Here is a 26,628-nt window from a genome sequence, read left to right on the forward strand (position 1 = left end):
TCTTTTCCATAAGAAAAGAGTCCAACAACAACAACAAAGATTAAAAAAAAAAAAAAGAAAAGAAAAAAGAAAAGAGGAACATTTATAAATGCACTGTTTGGATAAAGAGCTTCACTACAGGATTATCAAGCAAATACATTTAAGTAAAATCTTTGACTTGGAGAGTTTTGTTCCTGTAAATTTTGCAAGTGGAAAGGTAGGAAATCAAAACAGTCCTGACTTAAGCCACAAAATTGCAGTGAAAATTGTTGTTATTGAGAGTTTATTCTCTAGAGAAGACACCTAATTAGTGTCCATGATGCTGCACTCTTGGCACTTTCTATGTCCTGCCAAAAATAAGTAACAAAAAATACATCAATATATCTCTGAATTACTTCAAAGAGTGATCTGCCTGTCCCCACAGAGCCTATTTCTTCCTTGACACCAAGCTGCCAGCTAGATAGACAGCTAGACAACAATTTGGATATTTGCCTCAAGGAAAAGTGGACTTTAGCCATAAAGTCACTAATATCAAGACAGTAGGTTGCAAAGGTCCCCACACAGAGACCTCCATTCCTAATGGATATTTATCTTATTCTCATAAATTCACAAGTTACCTCAGAAAAAAGATCCCTCCATCATAGAAACCCCACTGCAGATAAAACTCTTTCAGGATCAGCACTCAAATGAGTGAATGCTTATGATGCTGGCAGGGCACCCTGGGGATGCCTTTTCACTCCAAGCATTCTCCAGATGACTCCTTCCTTGCAAGGGTTAGAAACTAAAATCCATGGCTTTGCTCCCATTGCACTTCTGCACTTCACACCAGTGATCAGAAAACAGCATCCACATCACCTACTGCACAGATGCCTTTCACGTTTCCCACCACACGTTAGAAAAAACACACAGAAGAAAGGATGAAGAACCTGCAGTTCAGCTGGTGACTATTGCCATGTGGCCCTGTTCTCCTTCCTCACCAGAAAATATACACTTCCTTCTAAAGTCAAGCTGTAATTATTCTTTGCTATACATAAAGAACAGAGACTTGTATAATGAAATATGAAATCCCAGATTCATATCTATAAGCACTCACTGTAATGTCAGTTGCAGGAATTTAATACAGCTCTGGATTTGATCATGTTGGTGAACAGCCACCATCAGTCCCACCAATTTCTTGCACACTTACTCCATCTCATCAGCACATTTGTTCACACAACAGTTGCTAATTATTTAGGCAATCTAATTCTACCACACACACTGAGCAGGTCTCAAAGAGCCTCACCAGCACTCATAACCTGACTACCTTGCACCCATTCACACTGCATGCCGTGGGCTTCAGGACAGCCCAGCACATGTCCTTAGTGAAAGCAGTCATGGCTCTGTGCTCAACCTGTTATCCTTGAATCAAAGAGCCTCAAAGTACAGAAAGCAGTACCTTTAAGACAATATTGCCCTTTCTTCCTTTTCCTTTATCTTTAAGAGCAAAGAACTTCCACTTTCATCACTATTCAAACATGTCTATGACACCTACTTAACCAATCCAGAAGAGTATATGCATGCAAGGCACAGAATCTGCACAGAGAAAGGCCTCTGGGTACTGCCCTGTAGAGACACAGATTCCTATGCGTGGCAAGGCCAACAAGCCACGGCTGGTACACAGTGACCAGAAGTTTGGCAACCAGACCATCTTCTAACAACACTACATTTACAAAGGCAGGACTGGCTAAGCAGACCAGCAGCTCTCTCTGAACCACCTTTCAATGCACATCCATTGAAGAAAAACACTCTTTATGTCACACTGATTACTACACAGTAGTTTTGGACAGATACCTACCGTGGTAGGAAGAGGAAACAGTAGGGATGACTGGGTAGTGCTATGAAAGAAACTCAGTTTTTGTTGTGATGAGTCTTTGCCCTCAATCCCACATTCCTTTTCAAATAGGTTAGGCTTTTACCGTATTATCTATAAATGAATATCACTGAAAAGGCAGGAAAGAAGGAGACAAACATGATGTGCATCATGATCTTGCCCACTGGGCATAAAAGAAGCACACATCAGGCAATTCTCATTCTCTTCCACCCAGTGATATATGCATGAATCCTACTACTCCACCAGCACTGAGAATAAATCATTTAAGTTAGCCAATAACTACTGGTTGAACACTGCAGGAGTGAGGCATGGAATCCAATAAAAAAGAGTTTCAAATTAAAATCCACTAACTTGCTCATGTGCAGAGTCATGAGCAACAGAGAGACCGATCCCTGGTCACTCTGACGGGTGGATTTCATCTGCATGAGCAAAGGGATGGGTACGTGCACTTTAATGAACGTGAGCCCAGTAATGTGATGGCTGGAAATTATTGTAAAAGGAACAAATCTGATTATATTTCCTCCACTTTCTGTGCTATGTATGTGAAAATATATGGCCTGGTTTTCCATATAATCCCATCAATATTATATGAAACTGTTATCACATTTTCAATGAAGAAACTCCTGATTTGCAATCACTGTAGATAGGATGAAGATTAAGAACAGAATATCTCAGATGAAATAGGTGTTCAAACTTAGTAAATAATTTGCTATGAATATTTCATTTGAAAAAACTGATATTTTTCCCTGGTACTGAACAACCCAATATAGACTGTGAATGTTTACCATTTATATGTTACTTGCAATTATTTCTGAACTACATCAAGTAATTTGTGGTATACACATAATTCCAAAAGAAAATTATGATTATTAAATAAAACATAAAATTTTCAACTCCCACAGCAAATTATGTGTTTTGACTAATATATGTAATGAGCTGAGCTAGTCTGCCCTTCATGAATTTCAAACTGTGTTCAATATTTGCAATTATCTGTGCTGGCAGCAGTTACATAACTCATATGACCAGCAACAGTCCAAACGGTAAACCCAGCACACTCTATGGTTCCAAACAGTTCAGGAAATACTGAAGCATGCAGTTAAAAAGTACAGTTGAGTCTTTTCTGTTCTAAAGCACACAGAATGCCTCTCCCCTCTTCACTCAGCACTAGTTCTACGTGGACATATGGATCAGGGTGGTAGGTATGTGAGGTGTTTTGCTTGTTCTTTCTTCTTGTCCAGAACATTAAGTTAGTTGCTTAATGTTTTTTAATGGGTAAGCAGCACTAACGTGTTGCTTGAGGTTTGTCACTGGGGCTGGAGAGGGAATGGGGTGCAGCAGGAGAACAAGCAGCTTAGCACATGTGAAAGAAAGGCTTGGGAAAGACATGGATATTGACAGCCAGTCAAGACAGCTTGAAAGAAGATTTGGTCCGATTTTCAGCTTGGGTAAGATTCTCCTTATCCCCTTTTATGAAACATGTTTGAACTCAGGAGGTAAAAAACTAAATGTTGATATCACCCTAATGATACTTTCTGACTCACGCTTAGAGTAAATCATCGCCTCACGGAAACACAGGCAAGCTTTGTTTTTACCTGTGATGAAACCAGGATTTCATACTTTATCCTTTTCATCATGGCTTTTCATTTCTGTTCCTTCTAAACTGTGTTAATGGGCCCTCCTCCCTTCTGGTCTAATCACTTTATGTGGTCAGCCCTATTACTCTTAACGTATTTTATCTTGCCAGCCTACCAAACCTGAAATAAACCCAAATATGACATAGAATAACTGCCACTGGCTGCTAATGCTCAGGATACTGATGGTGTTGAATACTGGGCAGAAAATACAGAGAAGGACTAAAGAGCACCACAAAGCATGCTCAGGACAAACAGACCATTGATAGTGGGTGAGTAGCTAGAAGAATCCTGCTCTGACTCTGGGCACTTTATTATCTTTTAGCTTTTCTTGCAGCTCCACTCAACTGCAGTGCTGTCTAGCTCTTCTAGGTGCTCTGCAGCACTGAGAGGAGAGTTAGTAATATATTAAAAAGATAAAACTAAAAATATGCAGCGCTGTGCTTTTGAAATAGATAATCACCCTTTTTTATTACCTGTTGCCTTCTGCTTTTACTGCCCTGTGAGTTCTGGACATAATTTCTTTACAATTAGTATTTACTGTTAACATTTTCTCTCTCTCATCTCCTTATGTTCTCTTACCACTCCATTCAAAGGTGTCAGTTTTTAATCTGAGAGGTACTGAATATTAAGGACCAAAAATTAATATTCAATCCCATCAATAATGAGATTGAATAAAATGAATAAAAATGGACTGATATTCCCTTGCATGTACACCCCTCCTCTCACCCCAACCCCCCCTTTTTTTTTCCTGCAGATGGACATGGTGATATGTCCATTCCCATCAGTGTGGTGCAGCTAAGGCTTGATGTCTGTGGTATTGTGTGCAAGTTAAATCAGTGAGTTAAGAGCTAACCTAGTTAATTGAATAACAGGAAAGATGTTCCCTCTGTAGTCACAAATGTAGACAGGTTTCCCCAGTTACTTCCTGCACAAAATAATGTCTCCATTTGCACCTGCAACACTTTCCTTCATCTCACTAGTGACTGACTTATAGGAGACTGTTTTAACCCCTACTTGTGAGCACATTAGTGAAATTGCTGCAGGGGAGTGCTGGTTGTTCCATGAACCATTCATTCTCCCAATTCCCACGCACCCTAATGCTGCAAGAAATCACAGGCCATATTCTTTCCATCTGCTAGTCCCTCTTATTCTCTGAAGAAAATTGGCAAGCCTACCATTGGAAAAAGACAGCTTCGTTTGCACTAAATGCTGAGGACATCACAATGGTAAATATTGCCAATTTTAACACAGAGAAGTACCTAGACTTCTGTTACCCTGAAAATCCAAATGAACAGCAAACGATGTTCTGTTTGTGAATCTAACACTCTCCTATAACTGTGCTCTATACCAAGATAACAAAAATGCGGGTGACTTTGAAGGCAGTACTGAAATGCATAATGCTGGAAACAAAACCTTTTTTTTTTTTTTTTTTTTTTTTTCTGAATAAGAAGTTGCTTTAAGAAAAGCAATTCAATTAAGTTGCTTTAATGAAAGAACAATTGCCTCTAAGTGATGACAATTGAAAAAAAAAAAAAAAAAAAGATGTTAAAAGCAGCTTCTTTTTCAGAAATTGGCAGCCAAGATCAATGAACAAAACATAAAATGTAGGCATTATTATTGATGCAGCTACTGATGCAAATAATGTATGCATAATACTCTATAAAGGGTTGAATTTGATGAAAAAAACTGATGAAATAGAATAGCTGATGTTAATTCTATTGAGGCTGACTTCAAGTAGCTAGTGTTCAACCAGTTTGGTTTTTATATGGCCTTGAAGGATATGCCAACTATAGCTGTTAAATCCATATTGCAATTAGGAACTGTTACCTTTGCTGATCAAACAAAATATGAAATGGAAGAAAAGAAAAACAACATACCATGTTCACACACAAAACAAAAAATAGCTATATCAGGGACATCAGGGAAGGTGGAATACTATAACAACACATTTTATATTGTTATACTATTCCACCCACCTTAATGGAGAACCCTTCGGTGTGGCTACGCCATAGCCTTTGGAATCCAGGTTCCCTCCCACTTTCATGGTGTCACAGGGCTTCCGCTGCTCGATGTACTCGTTCATGGTGGACTCCAGCAGGAAGGCAAACTTCCCCTTCGACTTGCGGACACGAGCTACTCCCTCTGCAGTAGTCCTAGTGAACACTGACGGCTCTGCTGATTTCATGTAGGTCCACATCTTTTCATACACTGCTATTTTAGATCTCTGGAGAAAATTAAAAAGAGGTTAGAACCAAAGAATATTGCAACATTTCAGAGTGGTGCTGTTCAAAATAAAATCAATCACATTTTTTCAATCAACGAGTATTGGGAAAATCTGACTGTTAAGGATTTCTTTTGAATCGAATGATTAATTAGAAAAAAAAAAAAAGAAGATATAATAATGTAGATACTGTAAAATCAGATATCACTTTTAGATCCTTTTAGCCTCTAGCAGTTACAGTAAAATAACTGCATAGTTAGGGCCTGAATTTACTTTTAGATGAAAGCAGTTCACACAGTAAATGCCATAAGGATCATTTTAGGAGCATTTCAGGGAATTATATATGAAAAAGATATCCATAACAAACCTGTATGGAAAAGAGAAACAAAATAATTCCTCCGTAGATATTGAGCTGTATCTTGAGTTAATTTTCTGCTCTTACACCTACTTCTAGCATCAATGAAACCACAATAGCTTAAGTAATATTTCTGCTTATTCACAGTCCTGAACTGGTTCAACTTCAACTGAGATTCTGTACAGCATTTGAAGACATGGTTCATAATAAAAGATGAAAACAGAAAATTGTACAAAATATGCTGCTGAAGGAGACATAATGCTGGGAGCATTTGGTCTTAAACAAATATTAGGTATGTTTTTAGAACAGTAGTTTATAAATAAATTGGATTTATATCTTGCAAGTACTTGGCTGGGAAATGTGCTTGCTCAAGGAATTCATGACTTAGCTGAAGATTTTCCCAACTGGGATTGTGTGATGTATTCACAAATAAAGAATTAGGAAATGATAAACCTTAGGCAAAAATAAATAAATAAAGAAATAAAACATCAGAAAGGGAAGAATTTAAACTTGGAAACCACAGTGGTGAGAGGGCTGTCAAGATCTGTGCTTGTTACATTAATTCAGCAACTCCTCTGCTTCATCCAGCAGCATGGCAGTGGACCACTATCCAGTATTTTTATTTAAGAAGAGAGGGCATTCTAGTGTGTGGGGCAAAAAAAGACTCTTTCTAGCTATGACTCTAGTCAGCTTTTCTTTGAGTCAACAAGAATTTCAAGCAAAGTGAGATTTGGTCTGCCAGTCCATTCCTATGCTGTGCTGAGCATTGCAGGAAAATACTTATTTCATCATATGGTCCCACAATGAAGGAAACAAAAGGATCTTAGAATATTTAAGAAAATATAAAACAATGTCATCTAGGTATTATTTAAATGTGGAATGGCTTTAAGAATCCTGGAACCAAGACATGCATAGGTTAAGAGTAATTTCCCTGAGCAAATACTGACTGATCGTATTACAACCTAGTAAAGAAGCTGTTAGGGAAGTACATCTAACTGGAAAATAAGCATCATTTAACCAGAAATGTTCAATATAAATACCATACAACAGAACATCATGAATTATCCACACTTTTTTTAGTTGGTCCCTCAAACACGATATAACTTAAATTGATAATAGTTATATACGTCCATAATCACATCCTAACATGCTGCCCTTTCCACTGTAGACACAGCTCCTTTTCATTTACAAAGCAGCGGCTAAGAGCAGAGCCTTAGCCAAGCCTCCATGTCTTCCCTTTACATTACTCTGAGGTAATTTCATGGATTTAAAATTATGGAAAGAAAAAAAAGTGAAAAAAAAAAAAAAAAAGGAGAACAGTAATGAATCAGGCAACATTTCAGGTATATTTACTTCCTTTTTTTACCTTTACTTCTACTAATTTTTTATATCTTAACATTCATTTCATAAACTAAATTTATAATAGGTCAATTTCCTTCAAAACTAGAAATGTCACAAAAAGTAGTACTATTATTAACATGAAATTATGCCCTTAGTCAAGTAAAAAAAAAAAAAAAAAAAAAAGTTTTCATATAAGTATGTTTTTTCTGGATTTGTTTCCCCATCATGAGATAAAAACTACAGAAAGTCTAACAAGACATCTGCTTCATGAGGACATTCTTATATCCCAAGCTTTCATTGGTTGATATTCAAATTGTGTGTGTCAACCCAGAGTGAAAACTAAAGATATCCCATATTAACATCTTAGAAAGTTTAACAGCCTTCCCCTGCAGTCAGTCAGGATAGGATGATTTTCATGTAGGGCATTTCTGAGACTGATAAAGGTAAACTATCTTTCTCTTGAGGAAACTGCTCTGACAGTGCAACTCTTGTTGCTTCCAAAACAAGAAATAAGAGTAAATAGTTGTTGGAATCAAAGTCCTTTTTTGCCCTACTATGTCTTTAAAAACTTTCTGTTTTCAATCTGGATTTAAAGCAAGCTATATGTCTGTTCTGATTTTCTGGCATTTTGATAAGTAATGACCAAATGATAAGAAAAATGTCCTGATGGATCACAGCCAGTAATCACTAAAAGAAAAGTCGTCCATGGCTCTAATTCTAAAACTGATGATTGCTTCTGACAACACACACATACAAAATAAATAAATAAATAAAAATTGGGAAACAAATCTTCATGAACTACTGTTTGAGATGGGGCCTGAGTTTATGGATTATGCAAACAGTGCTTGTATAAATATTGTCTGTCAGCGATGTTTTATCTTTGTCCATGTTTTGTGCAAAAAAAAAAAAATAAAAAAAATTTAGAAATAGAATCATCATAGAATGGCTTTGGTTGGGAGGAACCTTTAAGATCATCTATTTCCAACCCTCTGCCAATGGGCAGGATTGCCACACACCAGATCACACTGCCCACGGCATCTACAGCTTCTCTGGGCAGACTGTACCAGTGCCTCATTGCCCGCTGTGAGTAATTTCTTGTTATCTAATCCAGATGGCCTCTCAATGAGATCTTCTCCCTGCCTGTACACATCACATGTCTGGGACTGCCCCAATTCAAGTGTAATACCAACCACAGTACTATCACAGAAATTTTAAACCATTTGATGACAATTTTTTTTTCTTTGAAGTGATCAAAACAGGATAAAACTTGATAAAACTTCAAATTCTGTATCCAAAAATGCATCCAGTATTTGGGTTTGTTTTTAACGTACCCATTTACGATTGAAATTAAAAAAAAAAAAAAAAAAAAAAAAAGGACTGTTCTGAAAGTAATGCTTCCTATTTTATTACATTGGCCCATAGTGCCATAGGCGGATGTTGGTGGTATGACAGTCAGGGCTGAAACTTCTCACCAGTATTTCATTCAATTTTGCTGCTATGTGAGAGATGGCAGCCGAGGGACAGTCTGACAAAATGGAGTCTGGGGTGGAAGTGCAGATTAAGGATATTTGGGTAATTGAATTATTTCATGCTGAGAAAATGGCACTCATTGACTTTCATTGACACTTGTTGAACATTTGTAGAAACCAAACAGTGGATAACAACAGAGTGAGGTGGTGAGAGGCATATTTCAGGAGTGGTACAGTGGCAGCGGGTTGCCTTCCCTAGTACAGATTTTTACAAGGTTTTATGAGCATGCAGGTTCTTGTGCATCACTTGCAAAAATGCAGAGCTAATGGTCGTAACTGTGGTGCAAACTAGTGTTTTGTAGCTACAAATTTGCTCCATCAAACTCTGTGATACTGTGCTCTCTGCATCTGTTGCAGTTTCCCTGGAAATATACAGGAGGCATCACTTTCGGAGCATCCTATGTGTAATTATGGATTATTTTCTCTAAATGCTATGAAATTAAAGTGAAAGAATATCTATCATAAAGGACAACGAATATTTTTCTTTTTAAGGAGTGATCTTGCCACTTGCACGAATTATCGATTCATACAAAAATGTTTCTGTGCTTACAGGATGATTTCAAAGAACCACAACATTCTTTTGACCAAGACACCCTTTATGTCACAAGACCTGACCTCTTTGTTTCTTGACAGTGGCTTGCAAAATTGTTTGGAAACCCTCAAGAAAACAACCACATTCCTTGGTTCTGTTTTACTCCCTTGGGAATTCTTTTTTGTGTGTCAGCACATAAAAAAACTGCAAGTACTGTATATTCTTGAGAATGCAAGAAGTGAATTAAAAAAATAAAAATTTATTTAATTAAAAATTAAATAAACCTGCTTGGTTCTCAGCATCATGGTTTTAATTATCATCACAGCTTGCTGGAAAAACTACTGAAATGAATACATTTTAATAGACTGAAACTGGAATTATCAGAATTAAGTGCCAGAGTTTGCACAAAGTGAACTAAGATTGAATCTATGGGTTAAGCTTAGATGAAGAAAAATGAAAAGGAATACTGGGGGATTATACTATATTCTAAAAAATAGGAAATCCAGCCATCCCAAGGATCACAGCTTTTCAGTCTTCAGATAAGCTCCCTGTTTCTGAAAGCCACTGTTTTGGAAGGTTTCTGATGAGAAATCAGGGCTTCCAGGAATAAAAAGCCGTGTTTCTACCACCTCAGGGATAACAAAGCCTGCTCTCAGAAAGCCCCTGTATCATTGCATTTAGGTGTGTAGCAGCATACTTACTGTGAAAGAAGACAGGTATAGACACCTGTCCCCGAAACATATCCATCAAAAAATGACGTACCAAGCAACCTAGCCATTTCTGATGGATCACTCTAGAGTTGGTGCAAAGAGAATGGTAGTTTAATGGGTGACTTATTTCAGCCTAAACCTCTTGTCCCAGACAGGATGTGGTATCTACAGAAGAAATCTAGTAAACCCTCTTAAGAGTAAGCTCCCACAAAGCACCATATTTTTACAGCTTAAATGTATGCAAGAAAACATCTGCAATTTTTCTGTGGGGCTGTATCTTACAATGAAAATATTATTTCACTACAGACTTTTTGGACAACAGTCAGCAGCTCTCTTTGAAATGATATTGTTTGCAGTTCCCAAATTCCATTCATAATGTTGTTGAGTGACATCAGTTTGGCCAGACTGAAAAGATTCAGTCTACATGGGAGCATCTGACACAGAACAGTACCCTTTCAGTAAGACAAACTTTTCTTTCTTCTAAAAATACCTTAACCTGTATCTTTCATATAAATATTAGTCTTGACAGTCTTGAGCCATTTAGTTACCAAAGGAGAATTACTGGCTTTCAACATTTATTCAAAGACATGTTCAAACACTAAACTCATATACCTTCAAATGAATGTTTAGCTTTCATTTGCTGGAAATGTGAAATAAAGCAGGAGGGGTTATTTATTATGAACTCTTGATGATGCCCAGGCTCCCTGTCAACATGCCAGCTACAGATATATAGGAAAGCAAATGAAAATGAAGTAATCAATAGAGACAGCACAGACATATGAATGGATATTTAGGCTATTTCCTAATGCTTCAGCCCGATCCCTTCAAGTTATATTTTCTCTTTATTATTCATCTGAATGTCTGCAAATTAAAAAAAAAATAAAAAAATGCATTACCTATCCAACAACCAAGAACCTAAAGCAAAATGCATGCAGCCAAATCCATAAATAAAAGTGAAACCTGCAAGACTGCATATTATCATCATGGACTTTCAATGCTTCACATCATTTCAGTGCTGTAGCTTCAAATGAATCAATAGTGCAATGCTGCTTTAATTATCACAGGCTCCAGTATTGCTCGGGGCAACTCTCCTCTCCAGTGTGACGGGATCAATAAGTTTTCCATGAATTAAAATAACTGAAAATTCCAACAAAAGGTGTCAAGGGGTCAAAATGTAGATTAGGAATTGCATGAGATACAAACCGTATTATACATAATTGCAAAGTAATAGTACTTCACCCTTTTTTCAAGCATCTTATCACAGTGGTCAATAGGGAAAGCTGTTCTAATGGGTATGCCAACTTACTCTGAAGAACTCTTTGGTTGACCCTGAGTCCAGTGTCCCGTAAGCAATTTCAGTTTGTTTGGCAAGGTCTTCTGCACTTTCTATGGGTGAGACCATCCGTTCCACTGTCAGGAAGGCAGCGAGGTTAGCAGTGTAGGATGAAATAATGATGAGTGTGAAGAACCACCAGACACCTCCAACAATGCGACCTGAGAGGGATCTAAACATGAATAAGATAATGCACATTTTCCTGTCTCTTCAGCCACAAAGAAAAAAAGAGAAAGAAAAAAGGCACCATTATTATTGAATATGTCATTACATAACAGAGAATGGGAAGGAGAGTATTCACATTTGAAACACTAATATACACTTTTTAATCTTAATGACTACAGCATACAGTCCTCTATAGTAACACATATCTCACAGATGCAGAAGCATTAATTTTCTGTGTTCCTATTTCTGGAAATGCCTCGCATGACAAAAATGTTGTCAAAAATCCTAGGTAAGTAATTTCTTTTTTGAGACAAAAGTAAAGCATAGTAGTTGCAAATCAGTAGCTTTCTTCTTTTCCTCTTTAAAAAAGATTTGCACATGCATTATATTGGTTCCAGGATTAAAATGTTTCTGTGACCAATATAGCATATGTTCATTTATCGCAAGGACTTATCAAACATCCTGAACCTGTAAATCTCAGCATTTCATATTTTGTTATTTAAGAAGCAAACACTTCTGTGGTAAGTTATTTATGATAAGTAAAAGTTACAATTTCCATTTTACCACCTGAAATTTGATGTGAAGGCTGCTGAAGAGGAATGTACATCCAGTATTAATCAGAAGCAATGTTATTTCTGACTTCAATAATAGCAGAGCTAGGGATCAGTTCTGAATACTCTGAAATCTTATTGCTAATTCAAATTTGAAAGAATGTGTCATAAATTAAATTGTAGTTACTACACACTAAAGTTCCAGAATATGTAAAAAGGCTGAGAAATCCAGGACTAAGATCATATACTACATCTGAATTAACACACTGTGTAAGGCCTAGGTTGGCATTACAGCATGGCTTTCACAAACAGCTGGTCAAATATTATCTCTCATGTAGATATCGATATTCTGGAATCAGTGCTGCAGAATTTAATAGGAACAGAAATGAGACATTTGTTCACACAAGGTAAACAGCATAATAGTGTGTATTTCACAACTGTAATGCAATGGAACTAATTTAGCAACAACACAATTCCTCTGAAACCCACACAGTGGGTTTCCTCCGGTGTGTACCTGCTGTTTCTGAGAACTGTTTGTGATTTATGTGCATTGACATATGTAAATAATAATGGCTGAAATTCAAAGCAGATTTTGTTACTCTTACTACAGTTATTAAAACAAGAAAAATTAAAAGGCTTCCTAAAGAATGAACTTCGAAACACTGCTAGGAAAATAAAAAGGAAGACTTCAGTGTTGAAGATAAAATGCAAACATAAAAAGATTTGACACAAACCTTGGGGAAATATCACATCCTTGCTGCATAAAGGCACCCAGGGAAAACCAGAGACTGTTGAATATCCCAAACTCATTGGGAGGCTGATCACTGGGACCTTCTTTCCCATCCTCTGGTTCTTCTGTATGCCACTCGTATGGGCTAAAGCTGCTGACCAGGAATAGGACTACACTGACCCCAATGTAGGCAAAAACGATACACATCCAGATTTCATAGGCCAAAGGATCCAAGAAAGAGAACACTCCTGGTTTAGATTTCTGAGGCTTTTTGATCATGATGGATATCCCCAAACTCATAAAAGGCTTAGAAAAATCAATGACCTCTTCTCGTACCAAAGTGATGGTCAGAGGCGCAACAGCAATCTCTGCTTTCTATAAAGAAAAAAGAAATATAGATGTATAGATTAATTGGATTTGGTTTGTAGACTCAGCTAAGCAGGTATGTTATCAACATCAGGACACTGTGGCTTACATGTTCTTTATACTATGCTTCTGTTTTGTACTATCACAGTCTATATTTACCCAATATGCTTTTAGAAAAAGAAACATATTGCAGGGTCTTGTTTTACAGAGCTATAGAAACACTTAATTTTCCTGTTAGAGAAGACTCAGATCTTACAGAGGTAGGCAGCAGTCTATGTAGGTCATTTTAGGTATTAACTCAAATTTAAAGAATTTAAGGAAGGATTCAAAGAGAAAAAGGCTTTATTGTCACTAAATATATTGTTATTTTTTGTAAGATCCCCAAAATAGTTACTTATTATCATATTTTCATAAGGTACAATCATTGTTCTGCACAAGCCATCTCAGAGTCTCACAGAAATTCTGAACTCCATGAAGTAGAAAAGGTGATAAATTTATGCCACAAAACTAAGGAAGACAACTTGGGGAAAAGATAGTTCATTATGAAGGAATCAAGTTATAAACAGTACAAAAGGCAAATATATGGAAAATAGGATACAAAACTGCCATTAAATGATAAAAACTTTGTTGAATGCACTTCCATTAGAAAGAATGTTTTAAAAGATCTGTTTATTTAAATATGCTTTTGTCAGACTTTAATGAATCATTACTGATGATGATGGTGATTATGGCTGCTAACAATGATGTTTGCATTAACTACAAGGTATTGTAACTTTGCTAATTGTCTTTTCTGTGATCCAGGGCCAACATTACACTAAGGTTTGCTCCTTGTCCTATGAGCTAAAGCTGTAATTACAGGAGTACCCTACAGGGGAGCTGTAAAAGGAACTGGGAAGAAGATGCACCAGTGGCAGGGGAACAGGGATGCAGAAGCTGCTGAAAAGTTTCTCTTTTTGTTTTTGTGATTTTAGAAGTCTGACTAAAACAGGTAACATTTTATTAGTAAAAGATACAAAGACAAATAATGTCTGAAACATATTTTCAAATATCCTGACAAGTATAAATTGAATTTAGTGTCTGTAATCTAAGGATTGTATGATGGTTTGGGTTACTGACATTGCTGCATAGTTCTGTATTTCATTTTACTCATCACTTCACTCTTTCTGGACGGATGTCTCCCATCCTTAGAGTCATTGTTATTTATAGTCCTAAATCTTGAGTTCTGTGAATGTCTTCTGTGGACTTCTTAAAACCAATTAAATGAAAGACTCAGGGAAATTGTGATCTACTACTGCTAGTTTTTGTCATAGTCACATAGTAGTATCTTTTTTAACACGGTGTAAATGCACAGCTTGGTTTTCAAAAGTGATGCTAAATCTTGATTTTCTTGTGAGACTGCAGATTATGGATGATGTTAAAAAAAAGGATCTTTGAGAGTTGTTAGTTTTTATGATGTGAGGTGGAAATGGGACAGCACCACTTTGGTGCTCACTGTGGAGATTAATTTAAAGACCTAATTAGCACATTGTCATTGTATGCAGAACACTGGATGAGCTGGATCTTACCAAATTAAAAGGCCTGCAGAATGAGCTGTCTACATTACCCTAAGGAGTTAAAGAGGGGGACTTATCCCATTTCACTACAGTTGCAGTCTGATGGCATATGGTTCATAATGTAGATAAGCTTTTTTCATGAAAACAAATGTTATTGAACAGTACACAGCTGGGTCATGATTGGATGTCCAGTATTTGGAAAACATCCAACTTACCCAATCTGATCATAATATTTATTATTTTTGTGTGGCTATTTTGTGGCACATTGAGGCCTACATAAACTCCTTGTTGCTGAAAGCTAAATAGCAACAAATGCTGTGCATTAAAAACATCAGTGTTTATGGATTTAGATGATAAAGAGTATAACAACAGAGCAAATTATTCATGATCATTTTCCCAGTGATATCTGTTTGGACAAAGACTAATGACACCTCACACCCAAAACAACTCTACCAGTAATGGTATTTCAATCTAGGCTGCACACTACTGAATGCAGATAGATTCTGCATTCTTCCAGCTTAAAATAATGGAACAAGATTAAGCATGATGGTGCAGATTTTCACTTTTCCAGAATGTGTTATTGCAACCTTTTAAATAAAATTTGTGCTTGGTGCAATCTGTACAAAGGTGGTGAAGCTATCAGAAAAATCATCCAGGAAATAATTTCAACTGTGGAAGCACAAGGCTTCTCAGATTTTAAAGAGAACTGAGCTCTGACCCTTTGTGTGAAGCAGTGCAAGAGTAGCATATTCCATCAGGGGAATAAATATTTAATCAAGGCTGATTGTCAGTGCATTTGGAAACACCTGTTATACATGCTTAACGATATTTCAACCTCAGCTAGTGTTTCTTCTCTGAGTGAGCTAGTTATCAAGGGCTACAGAGCCCCACAAGGGACTACTGAGGACACTCAGATACATCAGGAACAAACGAGCAAGATTTTCTGATGGCTTTTCAAATCAAAATAGGAAAATAAATCAATCCTTGCCATGACCTTATGTACAGTCATAGCAAAGCTGCATATCACAGCACTTTATCACACTGTTTCCCTTGTGACATGATAGAAAAAAATGAGCTACAGAGCTCAGGTAACAACCAAGCCACTTACACAGAATCTGAAGGTGTCCATGTACCAGAACAACACAAGGTGCATTTGGGTTTAACTAGGTAACTTGGGATTAACTGGCACATGCACTCACCCTCAGCAACATGAGCAGTGCTACATGGTATCGGGGCCCTATGCAGGGCTGGAACAGGAGCAGGAGAGGCAAGGACTGTCCTGTGTGCTGCAGAAATGCTTTCTCTGGGTGGCACAACACTGTTTACCCTTTAATATGATTGGCATTTAGAATCTGTAAAATGTTTCTCAAGCAGGTTGTCTTGTTAACTTGCTAATTCAGTTGCAAATTTGGTCTCAATCCTGGCTGCATATAAAAGTCCCTGCTTGAAGCAGAGCCAAACACTCAGACTGTGATTATGATTTGCGGATCTACTAGAGAGGATGAGTAACCCCTTACAGAAGAGCTTCGCAGGAAGGACAGGCTGATTTTCCTGCTTTCTCTAAGTGGGGACCTGCTGCTGTGTAAATCATCTGGCAAGGACTCAAGGAGGTTGCAAGGAGAATGGTTTTCTTGATTTCCCTGTGGAAATTTTAAGTAGCACACTTTTCTGCATTAACAGGAAGAACAATCTGCTTTTAATCTACATCTGTAAAAGTAAGTTGAACATGGCTGGGGAGCTCCTAGCCAGCTGGCACAGGACAGGTTGTGTCTCTGCCATGAAGGTACTTGAACTTGCAAGCCAGAATGGCTGCACTCAAACTGCTCATAGGGAATAGTCTATCTCCCATGCTAGCATCAAGCTGGGACCAGAAAATATTTTGGGCAAAAATAAATCATGGACTTTGTATATGATGATTTAGCAGATTAGGCAAGAGACCTCAAGTGCCCAGAGGCATTCCCTGGTACTACTGATATACTGGGATCAACACTACCAATAGGAGCTTTTGGGTACTGCAACAAGTACTGGGCAACAGCAGAGTACTCTTAGATGTTTTAGGTGAAAAAGCAGTCCTGAGAGCTTTCAGATTGACCATCAAACCTCTAAAGAAAGAGCCTTCATGTCATTCTTCTCTGTTCAAAAAAATGAAGTGCTGGTCATGTATTGTGGGATGTCTTCTTCAGTCTATTTGCAACAACTTGCCCATGCCTGGGTGTTTCCTTGTTTTCACATACGTCAACAGCAGCAGTCATAATTTAGGACTGGCATGAATCCCTGTCTGAGCTTCCCAAAAGCACTTGGTATGTTAGTCTATTACTAGGGATGGTAGTGTTTCACGAGGTCAGTTTTTCAAGATAAGGGAAAAAAAAATGATTAAAAAAGCCCACAAGAACCAGCCCACAAATGACCAGGAAAAAGAAAAATTTCAATTTTCCTCTATGACTCTTCTCTAGTTTGTAAGCCACTAAAACTCTGCTATCAAAACTCTACAGAATCTGGACAAAAGGACTTTCTCTCAATTTGTGAAATTTCTCAGATATTTTAAAAGAAACTACTGATGTAAAAATGCATAACAATCACATCTATGTGATCATAAATGTAATTAAAAGCCAGAAGAGAAGTTGCCTTAATTTGGGTAGGATAAGTCTGAAAAACCCATGATTTTTAACATTCTAAGAGTTGAGCTTCTTTCTAAGGCACTAAAGTAGATATGGACACCTGGTGTTTTCTCAGCTTTTGCTCTGTGAGATTAGCTCCTTCAAGAGCTTCCAGGAACACACAGGAGTTTGTGACACTGATATAGTCTTCCCATACCCATGTCAACGGGAATCACCAAACTCAGGAACATCGTTTCCCATACTTATACTATACAAAGTATATTTCACATTATGGAGATACCTGAACTGATGATAGAGTAAAGCAGAAGAGAACACAATTGCTCCCTAACCATCATTGGGTATGCAAGGCTCTGGCCAAAACTGACACTATGGGTAGACCAGCTGTTACTCAGCAGTCTTTCATAGAGGTGCAAGCATGAGACATGCTCAGTGATGGAAATGTTCTCATCTAAACAGCTTCAGGATTATTTTTTATTCCATCACTGAAAGGTTACCTAACATTTTGGATCTGCTCTCAGTACAGACAGCAGCAGCTGAAGCACCAGCAAGCAGAGCTCTGAGCTTTTGCTCCTTTTGGTAGCACCAAATATTTATCTTGTGGTTCTTGGAACTACTCACAATTACAACTTTGTCAACAGAATTCTTAACCATCATGCTCTTTATGAAGAATCTTTCTTCAGATCAGTGCATAATATATGCTGTTTCAGTGCATAATTTTATATTCCTATATGTTGTTTATGTGTCCTAATAAATGACAGTTTCTGACACTAGTCCAACAGTCCTATCTTTTTCAAAAGATCTGCCCCTGCTTCATGAAAATGAATCAATGAGCAATATTCTTCCCATCTAAGCTTTACAATACACCAAGAATGGGTGGTCTCAAAATTGCTCTATTACTTTGAAGAGTAACAAAATTTTAAGGGATGCAAAAACTGCGTATGTTCTAATGTCACAAGGTGCTGGTTAAACAAATAGCAAAATTTGCATGAAGCTATTTGATTTTCTCTTGAAAATATATGAAAGCACAGAAATGAAAGATTTTTTTCTGTCACTTCAAATTCAAATAAAACACACACATAATTCCTGATTTATAACTAATACTACAGAAAATTAAATCCTGCTTCAAAAATTGGTATGCTTACCCCATAAACAAGTTCTCCCACCATCCCATTCCAGATTTTTGTCTCTGGATCCCTTGCTCCATATTTTCCATCAGGAACAATTGCAATTTTGTACTTGATACCAATATGTTTTGCAATTTCTGATGCCAGATCTACACAGTATCCTTCAAACTTGTCATTCCCTTCAAGCGTATCATGGTTTTTCTTGAACATAACATATGGGGCTTCCTATAATGAAAGAATTAGAACTGTAAAGGAGAAGTATACAGAATATACTTTGAAAAGCAACGTGTAATCTACCGACTGAACAACACACTTTTAATCAAAAGTACATGGATATTATTAGTACATTTATATTTAAATATATGAACAGAAATCTTTCTTGATATGCTATTTACACTATAATTTGGCCGACACATTTCACAAGCTTTATCAACCCTTACAAATAATAATCATAAAAAATACCCAAATGTGTGTATAATTTTTACTTTGTGCTAAATTAAAGATCTTAGTACACTGTATAATGAATATAAAGCACAATCAGAGCTTGTGTCTGTACAATGCAAATGACTGAGATAATACAAGGTACAAATTACACTTTTGACTTCAGTGAGTGCCATGGCAGTTCCAGAAGTAGTAGCTTCTATTTTATGATGTCGGTCCATGATGTCAGAAGTTGATGTTGATGGTATGGCAGTAGAGTTTGAACCTTCCTGCCACAAGTGTATTACATTTTGCTGCTGTGTGACAAATGGCAGCAGAGGGGCAGTCAGACAGAATGACATCTGACATAGAAGTGTGGATGAAGGAAATATGTGTATTGGAATTCCTCCATGCAGAAAAAAATGGCACCTATTGACATTCATAGACACTTCCTGAACATTTTATGGAGACCAACCAGTGTATGGCAGCACACTTAGGTGACGAATGGTGCGTCTTAGCAGTGGGGACAGTGAGTCATCTCAGTTGGTGCAGACTTATACAAGTGCAACATGTAGGCTCTTGTATAGATAATGGTGGAGTCTCTGTTGCAAAACAGTGTTTTGTAGCTGAGAATTTCCTCTATGAAATAATGTTATTGTGCTTTTTGTATCTGTTGTAGTTTCCATGGAAATAAGTGGGAGGTGTTAATTTCAGCGCAATCAATCTATATCCTGTAACATAATATAACTCCTTTGTACATAATTTCAGGTGCACAGCCTGAATTATCCACTTTCTTGAGGTTTAAAATACAGTTGCTTAGAGGCTATGTACATTCTAGTGAGAATATGGAAATATGTTCCATAGGAAGCATATCATCTGCTTTGAATAATGAGTGCATATTTTACACGGTCTTTTACTATGGAACTAAGTCATATGCATGAACAAGCATAGTATAAAGCGGGCTGATATTAAGGATGCACGTCAAAATATCAAAATATAATTTTGGTTACTGAGTGCCATTGGAAAAGAAATCAAAATTGTTTTGAAATGTGAATGTTAACATTCTTTGTAAACCATGATTCCCCAATAAAAGTGATGTGTGACTGGGAAATTAAAATCATATATATATATATATATATATATATATATATAATATTTGGCTCTGTGAGGATTCAGACTTTAGCAATCATTATATCAAACTATAGTTCCAGTTCCTGGTGGTATTTTAAATGACTTCACATAATCCATATTAATAGCCAGTTCCAAATAAAATATTGTCACTAATGTCACCCTTTGTTTGAATTTACATCATAAAATACTGGCGACTTCAATTTTCTCTGAGGCTATAGCTGTGCTGGCTCTTGGCAAGCTTTTTAGACACTGACCTTGGTAGTTCTCTGCCCTAGTCACATCTTTCCTACATACCTAATTAGTGCACAAATAGAATAAAGGTAGATCGAGAATTTGTTCGACATGGTACTACATGAACGTCAGTGTTATGCAGCAGCAATTATGTGACCTATATTCAGTGTTCAACAACAAAGGATACATGGCATTAAAGGAATAGTGAAGGATTACATAAATCAATTCCAACTTTTTTTTTAGTATGCCAGATAAATTTCTTCTTTCAGATACAAAAATGTAGCTCCTGTTAGCTGGATCTGAACCCACCCAAGAGAAGAACTTCATAGGCAAGTTTGAACAGTATATTCAACTTACTATTACAGAGTGAAAAGGCAGAAAACCTGGAAAGAGAGAGATTATATATGGGAGGCACTATTCCCTTTATTATGTAAATTTAATCCCAGTGCTAACTGTGCTCATGACACCCTAGTATAAGGATGGCAGAAGGGAGCTTTGTGTAGAGAGAATGGCGAAAATGATGTAGTTCATTTACTTCAATGTGACAAAATATCCTAGATTAAATAAAACAGCAGGGATTACTTAAACAAAGATATAGGTTAGTAAGAACTGTGGGAGTATTACATTCTCAGATGTATCCCCAGAAACCTTCCCCTCCCATCATCTCCTTGTGATATTCTCTACTAATGATGTGATTTTATGGGCCACAATCCTTGAGTGATATTTCAGCACTGGAGGCCATTTGTGCATTACCACCATTAATTCCACTATGAACTATATTGCATAAAAAAGTGTTTGCAGTGGTCACATTCATATGCTACTTGGATACTTTGCTCCTTGCTGTGTATACACAGATATATGTATACACATATACAAATATACACTAAGCTGCTGCCTGCACATCATTGATTGGGCTGCTACAAAAAATAAAATAAAATAAAATAAAATAAAGTAAAATAAAATAAAATAAAATAAATAATCATTTCAATTGCCTCCACAAAACAAAGCAAAAGATTCTTAATTCTTACTGTTAATGGCTACATAAATCCTGGCCCTCCTCCCTCCAAGGTCATTGAGGGATCACCAAGAGGGGGAGCAGTGAGGCTCATTGTCACCCTCTCAGTAGGTGCAAACAGTAGAAACTCCATCTTCTGGAGGGACCTATGAGTGTAGACTCACTTGGCCTGAGTTCTGGCAGGGATCACTTGGGTGACTTGAATGATCAATTTCGGTTCACTTCCCTTCTGCTTCCCTTTCTACTCATCCTGATCTTATTGATTTAGAGTTAGATACAGCAAAGAGCATCACTTATATTGTGAATCTATTACAGAGTGAGGTTGTACTTGCTGTAGATACTCTACAAGAAGACACAGGGGAGTGTAATCTGTCAGCACAAGGCAATACAATTAAAATTGAAGAGACACATATTTCCTCTTACTTTCCCTTCTATCTATTATACAGAAGAAATAAATTTATTTAATATTTGTGTCTACATTATCTGCCAATATGAGATGTGTTTTCAAGGTAGAATTTGATGGGGGAATGTGGATGGGACTGAACATGGCTTTCTGAAAAAGACCGCAAGAAAATTCAGATAGCTGAGCCAGTTTCAGTTTTGGCCTCATCAGACTTTGGGGCTAAATCTAATGAGGTGTGCAGGTGCTATTGCAATAATATCAGGACACTGGAAGGCAAGTTTTACTGGCTGGCTAAGAAACAACTGATACAGATGAACTTGCAAGGCCATGCTGCAAAGACAAAAAACATCTGAATCAGTAGCATGTACTCAGCTGCATATTACATTCTACCTGTGACACTGAAAAAGGATTATTAGCTCTGTACAGCCGATTACAATAGCATTTTCTAAACCAGTTATAATGGTATTGTAACCATACTGGTCCAAATGTTTGAGAGATGCAAGATATCTGAGAGAGGGTATTATCTTTTATTAGATCAACCAAAATAGTTGAAGCCTCTAAGAGGGGTTTTTACTGTTTCCAGTTAAAGCATCCTGTATAATAAAAATATTATTTCTCCCTATCAGCTTTTTATTTACTACAATTTTTGAACAATAAACTCTTAACCTGCTGATGGAAAGCACAGGTTTGACTTATTGCTGAGTGAGGCTCAATCTCACGATACTTGAAAGATTTCAGCTATTTGATAATACTCTATCTTGTAGTAAATCAAGGAAAAGTCCACATTGAAATGATCAATGACTAGCACAGGAACAGATATTTGAAATGGTGCAAGCTTTACTTATATAATTCACAATTTTATAACAATACTTAACATATGTAAATACAAGTTTATGCCTGGAACAATTACTTTTATAGATGAAAACAAATCATTTCACCACATTTCCATAAATTAATGTGTACAGTAAAATGCTCGCAAGTGATGATTCATACTATAATGGAAGCTGGAGAATGTAACTAGTCCAAATATTAAACAGATCTACGTATGCCTTGTCTACTGTTAAGAAGTTAATTCAAAATCTTTAAGCACTGTAAAAATAACTTGAAAAAGTGACAAATATTTGTGCAAGGAAATGTCTCATTTTGTAAACAGGAGTGGCACATGTCACACTTTATTCTGAAAAAAAACCTCACCAATAGAAGCCAATTGAACTTTTTTTTTTTTTTTTTTTTTTTTTTTTCTTTTTCTTTCAGAATGAAGTGTCCAGGATTCGGTTTGAAGTCTTTATTATTGTCATGCAACAAATGTTATTTTTTTTTCTTCAGTCTACTGAAGAATTTAATTAATAAATATATTTTATGAAAAAATATTTTTCTATTATGAGAAGATCAAAGAATTTTTGAGGTAAGACTCGGGCAAGCGTACACCAGTCAAAACAGAGGGTTACATTTAGTCACCTATTGGAAGTGTCTGTTATCTTGGGTGCCCTCTGGTAGCCTGTCTGCCCCCCATTTGTTATTCTGCAGGTCTGGGTAGCTCAGATATCCTCAGTGTTAGCCACTTACTTATGGATAATTGAAACAATCTCTAAGTCTTTAAGTACTTTCATGAAAGCTTACACACTTGGGGAACAACTCATCCCATGTGAACATCATACGGTAGTATGTGACCCCATGGATTGGTCACATACAGCATAAGACAGGCAGGAAAGGTTCATCCTGATGTTATAATTACAGAAACGGGGGTAGGCAGAATATCCTACAGCATCATAATTGTCACTGCATGCTTTAAGCGGGCAATCGAATTGAGACCCTCTGTAAAGACATCTACATTTAGATGGCACAGTCTTGAATGAGATCTTGCCATTCAAGATTAGCCTGCCAATGCAAAGACTATCTTATTAAAATACTGAGCTGGAAGCCACAATGCAGACACAGCTCATTGTATGTCTAGCTTTGGTTCTAGAGAATTTTCATGATCTTTAGTTTTTGCAAAGTACAGCGTTTGCATCATGAAAGGGATTAGAGAATCTGGGTTAGTCATCACAGCCTACTCCCATATATTCTAGTTCAGCATCTCAGAGTGATGAGGTGCTGGAAGGTGCACAAGGCCAGGTTTGATGGGGCCCTGGGCAGCTCGATCTGATGGTTGGTAGCCCTGACCATGGCAAGGGAATTGGAACTGGGTGGCTGTTAAGGTTCCTTCCAATCCAGATCATTTTGTGATTTAGTGACCTCACCACCATATTTCTTATCTTGCTAGAACAGTGATGATTACTTTTCCTGACTGAATAAACCACTATATTTGCCTTACTACTAGAGAAGATTATACACAGTGTCTCTACTTTAGCCATATAATGAGCCCACTGCACATCAAGCTGGGGCCTCTGGGGGGATAATACTTCTGCACACAGGGAGAGGATCTGTCCATGCTGAGAGGGCCAGGCATGCAGAAGGACGTGAAGCACATGAAGTTCAAAGCACACAGCTCTTCCAGGAACTATAAAATCCAGGGGTATGTGGCAGCTGGTAGATTAATGTATGTCACTGCCCATGTTGCCTGCTCACTCTGGGATGCTCCCTCACCACTTGATTATTTGATGATAGGCTGAGTGTCTACATGCTGAACCAAATCTGTACAAAAAAATTCTACGTACTCTTCCTACAATACAAATGAAGACAGCATTTTGCCAAGAAGAAAACACTGTACTAGGTTCTCTGATTGCAGAGCTAATTCTTTATAATTCAATAGCCATACAGTCATGTTACAGTGAAGTAAGCGTAGACACACAAAATGTGAAGAAACAGAAGGCAAATGAACTTGTGCTATTTGGCTTCAGGCAAAAATTAAAGCAAGCCATGCTGAGAACTTGTAAACTTTTCTTACTCTGGCATGACACCTCTCTTTGAAGACTGAAAACTCTAACAGCACTGACTGCAGAAGCATTTCAGTTAAGTGCTGGAAAATAGGCATGCAACCAAAACTATATGCCATCTACAATGGTTCAACCTGCCTTCAATATGAAGAGGACAATGAGGAGGTAAAAATCTCACTGTCTGATGAAGAGTTGCTCTAGTTAATTTTTTCTTTTTTTTTTTTCTTTTTCTTTCTTTTTTTTTTTTTTTTTTTTTTTTTTTTTTTTTTTTTGTCTAGGTGCATTATTATATGCTTCTGAATATTAAATTAAGTGCCCTAATAAGTCAATATTAAGAGTCATGGTTATAATCTGCCTTCAGAATTGTATGAGCAGCTCCCATTGGGGTCAATGAGAGATGTGCATGACTAACTTATGGCAGTATTCACCATATATTATGATTCAAACCAAATTCTGATCTATTTCTCTTGCACTGTGATTTTAAAACATTGAAAGGGGACACTTTTGGTCAAGAATTAGTTCTACTTTTAAATAACTGTATTTATCCCAAAATAACATGCTGCATAAACAGAGGGCATGCTTTGGAATATTAATTCAACTTTTTTGGTTTTGAAAATTATCCCACCAGTCCTTTCAGTGCAGGGACTGGAAAAGTTCTTTTGAAGATAACATTTATTATGCACATCAAAATGCTTCAATGCAAACAGGACAGGCAAGATAACACATTTTAAAAGCTTTTGTGTTTTCCTTTTTTTTTTCTTTCTGGCAAACAGGAACCTTGTATGTTACTTTTCATTATTATTTTTTACTCGCTTCTCCTAAGCTTGAAGCTATTTATGGAAATTACAGTACTCATGTATGATAGCTTCAGTCAAAGATATCAGGATTGGTAATGAGAGGAAAATTTCGACTGAAAGCTTGTTATTCACATCATTCTCTTCTCAGCTTGGCAAAGTTGAAGGTTAACGTCATCTGTTCTATACATTTCAGATTAGTCACAGAACTTTTCCTGGTGGTTCAGTGCCTGGTCATCCAGTCAGAGGAACAGTAATCCATATGGAAAAATTAGCTCAATGCTACTAGACTGGTGGTTAATACTTGAGCCTTAGTTAGGAATGTTCGCAGCATCTTGGGACTCTTTTCTTCCTTGATCAATTTCTTAAAATAGGATTCTTCATCAGAGGCTGAAAAGAGGAGGACTGCACTGAAGTATTTTTTTTTTTTTCCATCACCAAATCTTTTTCAGGAAAAAGATACATATTATTTTAAATGTCCCATGCAAAAATAAATTAAAAAAATTACACAATTTGGTTAGGATTTACAGACGGAATTCCTGCACAGTAGCTTGGTTGGTTTGCATCCTTGAATGATAATCTTCAACAGGAGATTTTTAAAAATATACTTAATGTATAAATGCTGATACACACTGCTGGAAATGTGGCAACTAATTGAATTTTTGAGTAAGAAAATATATTGGCATTTTCCACTGGAGTATTTTAAACTCTGTATTAAATTAGAAAATTGCTGCTTAACAATACATACAGAATATTCCTTCCCACTTGAGATGTAGCTTATCTTAAGGGGTTAAAATATCTTGTCTAAATGAAACAGGTGAAAAGGGCAGTGAACTGAGATGTAAAGTCTTAGATGTGGTCAGATAAAGGTCAGCCTTTGCCAGTTGGCTTTTATACACATCAGCTCAAAAGGGCATTTCTGACTTCTGATTAAAAAAATACAGATTTAGAAGAAAAATATGGTTCTGAAAAACTACGTTTAAAAAATGTAAATGAATGAAACAATTGCATTCTTCTTGGTCTGCAACCACAAAAACACTAATTACATAGCTAACACTGAAAAATCTCAAATTTATTTAGATTTCATTAAAATTGAAAATTGTATTTACATGCTAAATAAATATATTTAGAAATACATTCAAATGCA

At 36.8% G+C, this 26,628-nt stretch overlaps 1 protein-coding gene across 11 annotated transcripts in view; it reads right to left on the minus strand.

The window, feature by feature from the left end:
* GRIA4 (glutamate ionotropic receptor AMPA type subunit 4) overlaps positions 1-26,628 on the minus strand; it is a 210,310-nt gene that overhangs the window by 34,844 nt on the left and 148,838 nt on the right. For 10 of the 11 annotated variants that reach the window (XR_001552768.2, XM_032442178.1, XM_015852210.2 and 7 more), the window contains 4 exons: positions 18,630-18,836; positions 12,955-13,325; positions 11,478-11,676; positions 5,460-5,707 (listed from right to left, as the gene is read on the minus strand). Coding sequence is in view for 10 of the 11 variants with exons in the window: in XM_032442178.1 (XP_032298069.1) it covers positions 5,460-5,707; positions 11,478-11,676; positions 12,955-13,325; positions 18,630-18,836 (1,025 nt within the window). In the remaining variant the exon portion in view is untranslated. Of the gene's footprint in view, positions 1-5,459; positions 5,708-11,477; positions 11,677-12,954; positions 13,326-18,629; positions 18,837-22,626; positions 25,872-26,628 lie in introns of those variants that run through there. The other variant, XM_015852217.2, reaches the window with a different exon arrangement.

Source organism: Coturnix japonica, chromosome 1 (genome assembly GCF_001577835.2).
Source record: "Coturnix japonica isolate 7356 chromosome 1, Coturnix japonica 2.1, whole genome shotgun sequence".
Classification (NCBI taxonomy): domain Eukaryota; kingdom Metazoa; phylum Chordata; class Aves; order Galliformes; family Phasianidae; genus Coturnix; species Coturnix japonica.